Source organism: Macaca nemestrina, chromosome 20 (genome assembly GCF_043159975.1).
Source record: "Macaca nemestrina isolate mMacNem1 chromosome 20, mMacNem.hap1, whole genome shotgun sequence".
NCBI classification, from domain to species: domain Eukaryota; kingdom Metazoa; phylum Chordata; class Mammalia; order Primates; family Cercopithecidae; genus Macaca; species Macaca nemestrina.
Genome location: NC_092144.1, coordinates 6,433,126 through 6,446,037, shown reverse-complemented (window position 1 = coordinate 6,446,037; position 12,912 = coordinate 6,433,126). Strand labels below are relative to the sequence as shown.

At 43.8% G+C, this 12,912-nt stretch overlaps 1 protein-coding gene across 1 annotated transcript in view; it reads right to left on the bottom strand.

Annotated features, from left to right (window-relative positions):
• The window catches only part of LOC105484575 (vav guanine nucleotide exchange factor 1), an 84,440-nt gene that overhangs the window by 8,504 nt on the left and 63,024 nt on the right, over positions 1-12,912 (bottom strand). The window contains exons 20-23 of the mRNA XM_071087214.1: positions 11,890-12,026; positions 11,424-11,489; positions 5,966-5,997; positions 715-831 (exon numbers count right to left, since the gene is read on the bottom strand). Coding sequence (XP_070943315.1) covers positions 715-831; positions 5,966-5,997; positions 11,424-11,489; positions 11,890-12,026 — 352 coding nt within the window. The remainder of the gene's footprint in view (positions 1-714; positions 832-5,965; positions 5,998-11,423; positions 11,490-11,889; positions 12,027-12,912) is intronic.

The window sequence follows — 12,912 nt, the reverse complement described above, 5'->3', positions numbered from 1 at the left end:
TTTAAAAATTAGAAATTCCTGGAAATTAAAAAGAAAAGAAAAAGATATATATATATATATGAAAATTGGTTAAAAATAAAAGACTTCAGGCCAGGCACGATGGCTCATGCCTGTAATCCCAGCACATTGGGAGGCCAAGGCAGGTGGATCACTTGAAGTCAGGAGTTTGAGACCAGGCTGGCCAACATGGAGAAATCCCATCTCTACTAAAACTACAAAAATTAGCTGGGCATGGTGGTGGGCACCTGTAATCCCAGCTACTCGGGAGTCTGAGGCAGGATAATCGCTTGAACCCGGGAGGCGGAGGTTGCAGTGAGCCGAGATCACGCCACTGCACTCCAGCCTGGGTGACAGAGGGACTCTGTCTCAAAAAAAAAAAAAAAAAAAAAGAAAGAAAGAAAAAAGAAAAGAAAAGAAAAGAAAGAAAGAAAAGGGAAAAAAGAAAGGTCAGGGCGACAGAGGGAGATTCTGACTCAAATTAATTAATTAATTTTTAAAAGCCTTTTTGAGCCTCTATAGGAATCATATCTCTTTCTTGTGGTTGTCAATTAAAAGAAATAAGAAAGGTGAAAGGCACTCGGGACCCAGCAGGGGTTCAGTAAAAGGTGGACGTTATTACTGTACACTTCTATAAAGTAAAACCTGGATATCCTTTTTCCCAGGCCCGCAGGGCCCAGGCCCCAAAAGGGTATGGGTGAGGGAGAGAGGAGTTACTTAATGCTGATGGCAAATTCTGCTGCATCCTTCACCCTCTGCCGCACCAAGAAAGTCCCGTCCGAGCGGTTGGCAAGGATGCTTTCTGCCCCTGCCCGTTCCATGGGGCCTGCGTACCTGCAAAGAGACACCAAGGACAGAGGTGGCACGGCCCCCGTGCCTGGGTCCCTCTATTGCCATATGGAGGCTGCCTTTTCCCCTGAATCCCTTTGATTTTTTTAAGCTGGTGACGGCCTGGATCTAACAACCCTTTAGCACCAAGGTAGGCCCCGTGGAGGCAGGGGCCGGAGCCCAGACATGGGGAGCGGGCTTCCACTTCTGTAGGTCACCACCAAGGTCTGACACACGGACTCAGGGGGATGGCTCAGCCTTTTGGGCCTGGCTGGGTCTCTGGAACTTGGCGATGGCTTCGCCGGGCATTTCCTGAAGGCTCACTATGTGCCCATCTCCGTGGTCACCCGGACAGAAGTAGGGGAAGGAGAATGAATCATGAGCCTCAGGTGCAAAATGTAAGTGAGAGCCAAAAAACCCAGTCGTCAAGGTAAATGACAATAAGTAAAACACACAGTATTCTAATACACACAGTCTTCTAATATTGGAATATTACTGTGTAATATTCTAATACACAGTATTCTAATGACAATAAGTAAAACACACAGTATTCTAATGTGATTCTTAGAAACCACAGTGAATAAAAAATCAGCCATCAAAAGGGAAGCAGCACTGACATGGGCTACAATAGAGATGAGCCTTCAAAACCTCGCACTCAGTGAGGGAAGGCAGGAACGAACGGCCACACAATGTGGGATTCCACTTGTAGGAAATGTCCAGGACAGGCCAATCCGCCAAGACGGGAAGGAGACTCTTGGTTCCCGGGGACTGCGGGAGGCAGGAGCAACTGCCCGGGATGGGGTTTCTCTTGGGGGTGATGAGAATGTTTTGGAGCTAAATGGCGGTGATGGCGGCGCAGTATTGCAGATATACTAAATGCCACTGGCCGGGCGCGGTGGCTCACGCCTGTAATCCCAGCACTTTGAGAGGCCGAGGTGGGCGAATCACAAGTTCAGGAGTTCGAGACCAGCCTGGGCAACATGATGAAACCCCGTCTCTACTAAACAAAAATTAGCTGGGCTTGATGGCGGGCACCTGTAATCCCAGCTATTCAGGAGGCTGAGGCAGGAGAATCGCTTGAACTCGGAAGGCAGAGGTTGCAGTGAGCTGAGATCACACCACTGCACTCCAGCCCAGGCAACAGAGAGAAACTCTTGTCTCCAAAAAAAAAAAAAAAAAAAAGCCACTGAATGTAAATGTAACATGAATATATTTATAATGTGAATGTAAATATTCAATATAAATAGTTATATATAATATATAACATAATCATTATATAATAATATATAACTATCTATATTGTAGATAGCTATATATAATAATTATAGATAGTTATCCATAACTCTATAATATATAATATGAATATAATAAAATATACATGTAATATTTATATTACATAGAACACACCATATATAGTCTATGTAAATGTAAATATATGGTATAACATATACTATAAATATAAATGGACAACATAAATAATACATATTAATTATATGTAATACATAATTATACATAATATATAATTTTTATTTGAGACAGAGCCTCGCTCTGTCACCTAGGCTGGAGTGCAGTGGCACTGTCTTGGCTCACTGCAATCTCTGCCTCCTGGGTTCAAGCGATTCTCCTGCCTCAGCCTCCCGAGTAGCTGGGATTACAGGTGCACACCACCACACCCAGCTAATTTTTTGTACTTTTAGTAGAGGCGGGGTTTCACCATGCAGGCCAAGTTGGTCTTGAACTCTTGACCTCAAGTGATCCACCCGCCTCAGCCTCCCAAAGTGCTGGGATTACAGGCGTGAGCCACCACGCCCAGCCCATAATACATAACTTCATATAAGCATAAATATCTCATGTTAATGTAATGTATATTATAGTGTATAATGTGCAACATGATAGAAATGTAACATACAATAAGGAATATTAATTATGCATAATACATAATTATACATAGTATATAATTTTATATAAGTGTAAATATGTCATGTTAATGTAAATGTATATTAAAATATATAATTACAATATGACATAAATGTAACATTATATAAATAATACATATTAATTATGCATAATATATAACTTTATGTCACCTAACATAATGTAAATGTAAATATGTAATATATAAAGCTACAGTATAGTGTACTATATAATGCATATGATATATAAACATAAATGTGCAATATAAATAACAAATGTTAATTATCTAGAATATATAGCATAATATAAAGGTAAATCTGTAATATAAATATGTTATGATATATGGTATAATATGTGACATAAGATATAAATGTAAATATACAATATAAAGAATAATAGTTATGTATTATATGTAATTGTATATAAATCTAATAAAATATAAATGTAAATAGGTAATATATAAATCTATATTATAATATACTGTATACTGTATAATATAATATAAACATAAATGTGCAATATAAATAAAAAGCATTAATTTGTGATAAAAATAGCATAATAAAAATATATATTATGATATGTGGCATAATATATAATAGGTTATAAGCATAAATACACAATGTAAAGAGTAAGTATTAATTATAAACCATATGTAATTGCGTATAATATCTAACATCATGTAAATGTTAATATGTAATATAAATGTAAATATGAATAGAAATAGAAATGCCAGTAATCATTACAAGGTTAATTTTATGTTGTATGAATTTTACCTCATTTTTTAAAATTTAATTTATTTATTTATTTTTTTTGAGACAGAGTCTCACTCTGTCGCCCAGGTTGGAGTGCAATGGCGCAATCTCGGCTCACTGCAAGCTCCACCTCCCAGGTTCAAGCAATTCCCCTGCCTCAGCCTCCCGAGTAGCTGGGATTACCGGTGTGCGCCACCATGCCCAGCTAATTTTTGTATTTTTAGTAGAGACAGGGTTTCACCATGTTGCCCAGGCTGGTCTTGCACTCCTGATCTCAAGTGATCCACCTGCCTCAGCCTCCGAAAGGGCTGGGATTACAGGCATAAGCCACCACGTCCAGCTGAATTTCACCTCAATTTTAAAAAAATGAATGCAAATCTGGTTCAAGTTGGTGTTTAACATTTTTTTTTAATGAATGCAAAGAAACCATGATGAACAAACGTCAAATTTTTGAATAAAGACAGAATCTGACTGCCCGACTCACCTCACCCACCTCCTCTTAGTCCCGGCTCTATTGGACCCTGTCTTTAGTTACAATTTTGATATTTGTTCATCTCGAATTTTTTTTGCCTTTTGATTTTTTTAATGTTGCATTAAAACATGATGGACCTTAATCACTGAGATTTTCAGCATCCCCTTAAATCTTGCACCCACAAGAGAACCTCCCTGGTCTCACCCTGGTCCCCACCCCACTGACCGCATCTTGGCATGGAAGGGTGAAAGGAGTGCTAATGTAAGAGACCATGGTTCAAATCCTGACCCTGCCCCTTGTGCATTCTAAGACCTTGGCAACTGGTTTTGCCTCTCTGGGCCTCAATTTCCTCTTCTGAAAAGAGGGAGATGCCATAGATGCACATTTTTTATAAATGGCAATAGTGCATCTGCTACTATGTGGTAGGCACTTAGAAGATGGGAGCGTCAGGCAGTCGTGCCGGCTCACACCTGTAATCCCAGAACTTTGGGAGGCCGAGGCAAGTGGATTACACGAGGTCAGGAGTTCAAGACCAGCCTGGCCAACATGGTGAAACCCTGTCTTTACTAAAAATATAAAACATTAGCTGGGTGTGGTGGCAGGTGCCTGAAATCCCAGCTACTCAGGAGGCTGAGGCAGGAGAATCGCTTGAACCTGGGAGGTGGAGGTTGCAGTGAGCCAAGATCACACCACTGCACTCCAGCCTGGGCGACAAGAAGATGGGAGCATAATCATGCTGTGTTTTATTACTAGCAAGAGATGGTAAACCGAGGCACTGAGGCTTTGGGTTCAAATCCCATCTCCATCACATCCTCACCATGTGACGTTAAGTAAGTCACTTCCCCTCCTCAGCCTCCTTTGAAAAAAAAAAAGAAAGAAGAAGAAAAGAAGAAAGTAGGGGACAGGGAGTGAGAATCAAATCTATTTTCCAAAGAGCTTTTGTGAAAATTAAAGAAGCTCATTAAAGAGCTGAGGTGCCAGCAATTGTTCAATGCACCATTCTTTTATGTGCCATCATGAAAGAACATTTCCTGCCTATAAAATTCAGCCGAAGATGGATACTGTGGATCACAAGAGCCATTTCAATGACAGAGATGTTCCAATGTGAAGGGAAAAAAAAAAACATGCATCTTAGAACAGATTAAATGTAGTAATAATAACAACTAATGCTGTATAAAGTCTTCATTATGTGTCAGGATCAGGACTAAGCACTTGACAGACTCATTTACACCTCCTAACAACACTATGAAGTAGATACTGTCATTAAGCTATTTTCCAGAGAGGAATGCTGAAACAGAGAGGTTAATTTACCAGCCCAAGGTCACACAGCTAGGTAAGGTTGGGGTCAGAATTTGAATCCAGGTCAGCAGGTCCCAAAAGCCACACTGTAAACCTCCACCGCTATATGCTTGACATGCTAGAGGTGCAAAACAAACAAACAAGCAAGACAAAAAATCCTACAAAAACAATTGGGACTGTCATGACCATCACCACCATCATCATTATCATCATCGTCATCATCATCATCGTTACCATCACCACCTCCATCATTATCATCATCGTCGTCATTGTCATCATCACCATCACCATCATCATCATCATCATCGCTACCATCACCACCATCATCATCATCATCATCGTCATCGTCATCATCACCATCGTCATCATCATCATCATCATCGTTACCATCACATCATCATCATCATCATCGTCATCATCATCATCGTTACCATCACCAGTATCATCATCATCATCACCATCATCATCATCATCATCATCATAACTATTTTCCTTCCAACAAGACCATCATCTCCCAAGGTCAGGGGCCCTCCTTTGTCCTTCCCATCCCCAGCAGCCCCCAGCCCAGAGCTAGATTCAGAAGTCGCTGCTCAGGGAACACAGAATGCATAACTAATTGGGTCGGAGGTTCCTCCCATACCCAGCCTGGAACCCCAACCCAGAAACCTCTCATTGAAACAAAATAAGAAATATTTCTACTCACCAGAGATGAACAGACAGGTCCTGAGGAGGGCCCTAAGAACACAGAGAGAGACCCCGACTTAGTGTAAAGACCCCAGCATGACAGCAGAGGGCAGGGCACTTCATTCATTCATTCCTTCATTCATTCATTCCACTTGCGTTTAGTGAGTGCCTATTATGTGCCAGGCACTGTGGTACTCTTTGGGGATAAAGTCCCAGAATCTCGGGGGAGAGACTGTCCCAGTGTCATATAAGGCAGGGGTTCTCTTCCCAGCAGTTTATCATAACCCTCAAGTCAAGGATGGTTTTTACGTTTTTAGATGGTTGGCAAAAATCAAAAGAATTTTTTTAAAAAATATTTTTAGGGACAGAGTCTCACTATGTTGTCCAGGTTGGAGTGCAGTGGTACAATCATAGCTCACTGCAGCCTCGACCTTCCAGGTTCAAGCGATCCTCCCACCTCAGCCTCCCAGTGTAGCTGGGACTACAGGCATGCGCCACCACACCCACTAATTTTTAATTTTTTTAATATTCTCGAGATGAGGGAGAGGGTCTCCCTTTGTTTCCCAGGCTGGTCTCAAACTCCTGGCCTCAAGCAATCCTCCTGCTTTGGCGTCCCAAAGGGCTAGGATTGCAAGCATGAGCCACCATGACTAGCCAAAATAATATTTTGGGGATTGTGAAAATTATATGAAATTCATCTGTCAGTGCCCATGAACTATGCTTTATAGGAAAATAGCCACGGCCACACATCATTTACAGATTATCTACGGCTACTTTTGCACTACAGGGCCGGAACTAAAGAGTTGCAAAACTGTATGGGACCCTGGAGGGTCAGCATGTTTACACTACTACTCGGCTCTTTACGGAAAAAGTTTGCCAATCCTCATCTGAATATGGGTGAAAGTGCTCACTTTCTTATTTATGTATTCATTTATTTATTTAGAGATAGAGTTTTGCTCTTCTTGCCCAGGCTGGAGTGCAATGGCGTGATCTCGGCTCACCACAACCTCCGCCTACCAGGTTCAAACGATTCTCCTGCCTCAGCCTCCCGAGTAGCTGGGATCACAGGCATGTGTCACCACACCCGGTTAATTTTGTATTTTTCGTAGAGATGGGGTTTCTTCCATGTTGGTCAGGCTGGTCTCGAACTCCCGACCTCAGGTGATCTGCCCGCCTCGTCCTCCCGAAGTGCAGGGATTAGAGGCATGAACCAGCACGCCCGGCTGAAAGTGCTCGCTTTCACTACCTTAAAGCCATTAGGACAGCTACTATAAGGCAAAAACAAATCAACAAACAAAACAGAAAGTAGCAAATGTGGGCAAAGATGTGGACAAAGAACCCTTGTGCACTGTTGGTAGGAATGTAAAATGGTGCACTATGAAAAACAGTATGTGCTGGGGGTGGTGGTTCACGCCTGTAGTCCCAGCATTTTGGGAGGCTGAGGCAAGCGGATCATGAGGTTAGCAGTTCAAGACCAGCCTGACCAACATGGCAAAAACCCCGTCTCTACTAAAAATACAAAAAATTAGCCAGGCATGGTGGTGCACGCCTGTAATCCCAGCTACTTGGAATCCCAGCTACTTGGAAGGAGAATCACTTGAACCCGGGAGGGAGAGGTTGCAGTGAGCCGAGATCGCGCCACTGCACTCCAGTCCAGGCCACAGAGCGAAACTCTATCTCCAAAAAAAAAAGAAAGAAAAGAAAAGAGAAAGAAAAGCAGTATGGGCCGGGTGCTGTGGCTCATGCCTGTACTCCTAGCACTTTGAGAGGCAGAGGTGGGTAGATCACCTGATGTCAGGAGTTCAAGACCAGCCTGGCCAACATGGTGAAACCCCGTCTCTACAAAAATACAAAAATTAGCTGGGTGCGGTGGCGGGCGCCTGTAATCCCAGCTACTCAAAAGGCTGAGGCAGGAGAATCGCTTGAACCCGGGAGGCAGAGTGAGCCGAGATCATTCCATTGTATTCCAGCACTCCAGCCTGGGGACAGAGCAAAACTCCCTATCGAAATAAATAAATAAATATAAATAAAAATAAAAATAATGGTGGTTCCTCAAAACATTAAAAACTAGAACTACCATAGAAAAGTCCCATTTCTGAATATATACCCAAAGGAACTGAAAGCAAGGATTTGAAACGATATTTGCACACCCATGTTCGTAGCAGCTTTATTCACAATAACGCAAAAGTTGAAGCAGCCGATTGTTCACTGACGGGAAAAAGGATAAACAAAATTCTTAACAATTAAGAAAACTGCCCGGGCACGGTGGCTCACGCCTGTAATCCCAACACCTTGGGAAGCCAAGGCGGGTGGGTCGTTTGAGCCCAGAAGTTGGAGACCAGCCTAGGCAACAAGATGAAACCCCGTCCCTACAAAAAAAAAAAATACAAAAATTAGGCCGGGCATGGTGGATCACGCTTGTACTCCCAGCACTTTGGGAGGCCAAGGCGGGCAGATTCCCTGAGGTCAGGAGTTAGAGACCAGCCTGGCCAACATGGTGAAACCCTGTCTCTACTAAAAATACAAAAATTAGCTGGGTGTGGTGGCAGGTGCCTGTCATCCCAGCTACTGTGGAGGCTGAGGCGGGAGAATCGCTTGAACCCAGGAGGCGGAGGTTGCAGTGAGCCGAGATCGCACCATTCCATTCCAGCCTGGGCAACAAGAGAGAAACTCTGTCTCAAAAAAAAAAGTACAAAAATTAGCCAGGCATGGTGGCACATGCCTGTAGTCCCAGCTACTCAGGAGGCTGAAGTGGGAGGATCACTTAAGCTTAGGGGATCCAGGCTGCTGTGAGTTATAATTGCACCACCACTGCACTCCAGCCTGAGTAACAGAACCACACCCTATCTCAAAAAAAAAAAAAAAAGCCGGGCGCGGTGCCTCACGCCTGTAATCCCAGCACTTTGGGAGGCCGAGGCGGGCGGATCATGAGGTCAGGAGACCGAGACCATCCTGGCTAACACGGTGAAACCCAGTCTGTACTGAAAATACAAAAAATTAGCCAGGCATGGTCGTGCACGCCTGTAATCTCAGCTACATTGTAATGGTCAGTTTTATGTTTTGCAAATTTCACCTCAATTTTTTAAAAGAAAAAAGGGAAGGATGTTCTATGAGATGACTGCTTGAGCCCAGGAGTTCAAGACCAGCCTGTGCAACATTGTGAGACCCCATCTCTGCAAAAGAATCACACACAAAAAAATGGCTGTGGCTGGGCGCGGTGGCTCATGCCTGTAATCCCAACACTTTGGGAGGCTGAGGCTGGCAGTTCACAAGGTCACGAGTTCGAGACCAGCCTGGCCAACATGGTGAAACTCCATCTCTACTAAAAATACAAAAATTAGCCAGGCGTGGTAGCAGGCATCTGTAATCCCAGCTAGTTGGGAGGCTGAGGCAGGAGAATCGCTTGAAACCAGAAGGCAGAGGTTGCAATGAGCCGAGATCACCCCACTGCACTCCAGCCTGGGCAACAAGAGTGCAACTCCATCATAAATAAATAAATAAATAAATAAATAAATAAATAAATAAAGCTGAGCATAATGGCATGCATCTGGGGTCCCAGCCACTCAGGAGGGTGAGGTGGGAGGATTGCTCGAGCCCAGGAGGTCAAGGCTGCAGTGAGTTAAAATCACACCATTGCACTCCAGCCTGGGTGACAGAATGAGACCCTCTCTCTAAAACAAAAAAATTAAGAGATAGATAGAATAGATGGATGATGGATAGGTAGGTAATAGGTACATGGATAGATGATAGATGATAAACAGACAGTTGATAGATAAATGATAAATGAATAGATGAGAGAGAAATGATAATAGATAATAGATGGTTAGATAGGTAGGTGAAAAATAGGTAGAGAGATGATCAGTGAATAGATAGATAATAGACAGCTAATACATAGACAGATAATACATAGATAAATGATAGGTGGATGAACAGATCATGAATGTATTGATAAGTAGACAGATGATGGATGGATGGATGGATGGATGGATGGATGGATGGATGGATGGATGGAAGGATGGAAGAATTGATTGATGAATGGATGGATTGATGGGTAGGTAGGTACATGGATGGATAGATAGATAGATAGATAGATAGATAGATAGATAGATAGATAGACAGATAGACAGACAGATGGGGACAGAAGGGACAGCGCTTCCTTGCAGCAGAACACCAGCTAATAAATGTGGAAAGAATGATGGAGTTGGAAACTCATATTGTAACTTGACAGTGGAGAAACCACAGGAACACAAAAATTTTTGATAAAATTTTTGGGGAAATTGGCAACATTTAAATACAGACTATGAATTCAATAATAGTATAATGTCAACGTTGAATTTTGTGTCTTTTAAAATCTTGCTCTGGTTATGTACAAGGAGGTTCTTGTTCTTAAGAAGTATTTAGGGGTAAAGGGGAACGTCATCTGCAAATTCACTTTTAACTCTTCCAGGAAAAATAAATACTATGTGTGGGTAGAGAGAGGAAATGACAGAGCAAATGGAACAAAACATTAGCAGAACCAATGCAACTGGGTAAAGGCTAATGGGGGCTCTTTGCATTATTCTCATAGTTTTGCTAGAAGTCTGAAATAATATAAAATTAAAGTTAAAGCAACACTGGAGAGAATTTCCCTCTGTAGGCTGTGAAGTGGACAGTGGGGTCATTTGCTATGAATGAACTAGGGGACATCTGAGGTTGGGGTGAGAGGGAGAGCTTTGAAGTCATCGTGAAGAGTGAGGGGTCCATCGAGAAGAGAACACTAGAAGAACAGCAGAGGCTGGGGTGGACAGGTGCGTCCACCAGGAGCAGGGCAAGGACGCAGGCAATGGAGGCCACAGCGCTCTCACAGAACTCAATTCAGTGTCTCAGAAGGAAGCCACGGGCAGGCCCACTTTCTAGGTCTCTGCTCCTTCCTCCCTACCATACCTGTGTAGGAAGGAAAGGACCTTGATACAAAAATTATCAAGGAGATGGCCGGGCACGGTGGCTCAAGCCTGTAATCCCAGCACTTTGGGAGGCCGAGGCGGGTGGATCACGAGGTCAGGAGATCGAGACTATCCTGGCTAACATGGTGAAACCCCGTCTCTACTAAAAATACAAAAAACTAGCCGGGCGTGGGGGCGGGCGCCTGTAGTCTCAGCTACTTGGGAGGCTGAGGCGGGAGAATGGCGTGAACCCGGGAGGCGGAGCTTGCAGTGAGCCGAGATCACGCCACTGCACTCCAGCCTGGGAGACACAGCGAGACTCCGTCTCAAAAAAAAAAAAAAAATTATCAAGGAGAAAAAGATCAATCATTGTTTCCAGGGTGGCCCCTCTCTGGGCTCAGTTGGTGGGGCGGGCAAAGCCTTGAGTTGGAGATAGACCTGCCATGATGGGCAGCCCCCTTCCCAACTCCAGGGGTGTCTTTTCAATTCTGCCCATCCTCCCAGGACCCACCCTGAACCCCTTGCCCTTGTTCCATTCAGACTTGAGGCACTCACACGGATGTAGGGCTTCACCCTGTTACAAGGAAACCAGCCAATTTCATTAGTAGATGTATTCCTGCCCTAAACACCCAGGAGACAAAAACAGGAACAGAGAGGTTATAGGATCCATAACCCCACCCACCACCTAAACCCATAACCCTCCACATGGATCCTGCCCCATCACTCGTGTGTGTGTGTGTGTGTGTGTGTGTGTGTCCGTCTCTCTGCTCATTGGTCACTCTGCTTGTCTATCTATCTCAGGATGGCCTGGAGAGCCCAGAGAGGTGACAATCAGTATTAACTTTCTGGGAAGATGGCCATCTCAGAAAAGCCATGCCGAGAAATCTCAGGGTACCTCCCCGACTCCCCAGGCATCACCTCCAGAGCACAGTAAGACTATGACCCAACTCCCTGAGACCACATGACTCCATAACCCTACACTTGGGTCCCACCCCATCACTCCTGTTGTCCCAGCCTGTACCTCCCACCAGTTCTGTTCAGCCTCAGCCTTTGTGAGCTCCACAATGTCTCCAGGGTTGAGTCGTAGAAAGGGTCCAATGGCTCCAGGGGGTGGAGGAAGCCCATAGTATTCCTGGAACACCTCCATCTTGGGCAGACCTGGAGGACAGGGTACAGGAGTACAGGGTGATTGGCAGGCAACTTTCAATGCTGAATCTTGCCACCCACCAGAATGGCTAAAATTTTTCTTTTTAGACTGGCAATACCAAGTGTTGACAAGAACGTGGAGCAACTGGAATTCTCACTCGTTGCTGGTGGGGATACTCTTTGGAAAACTATTCGACAATATCTACTGAAGCTAAACATTGTATCTACTCTGTAACCCAGCAATCCAAGAGAAATAAAAACATGTGTTCTGGCCAGGTGAGGTGGCTCACGCCTGTAATCCCATCATTTTGAGAGGCCGAGGTGGACGGATCACCTGAGGTCAGGAGTTCAAGACCAGACTGGCCAATGTGGTGAAACCCCATCTCCACTAAAACTACAGAAATTAGCCAGGCATGGTGGCAGGTGCCTGTAATCCCAGCTACTTGGGAGGCAGGGGGCAGGAGAATCCCTTGAACTCAGGAGGCAGAGGTTGCAGTGAGCTGAGATTATGCCACTGCACTCCAGCCTGGGCAATGGAGTGAGACTCCATCTCCAAACAAACAAACAAACAAAAAACAAAAAACAAAAAATGTCCTTCAAAAGTTGCAGCTTTATTCAGAATATCCAAAAACTGGCAACCAACCAAATGTCCTCAATAGGTTGATCAATCAATAAACAAATTGTGATACCATCACATAATGGAATACTATACAGCAATGAAAAAGAAAAAGCTGTTGCTACAGGCAACCACATCGATGCATCTCACCATCATTATGTCAGATAAAAGAAACCAGATGAAATAAGCATGCACTATATGATTTTATTTATAGAAAACTCAAGAGCAGGCAAAATTAATCTATGGTGATAGACATCAGACAGTGGTTCCCTATGGGAGATA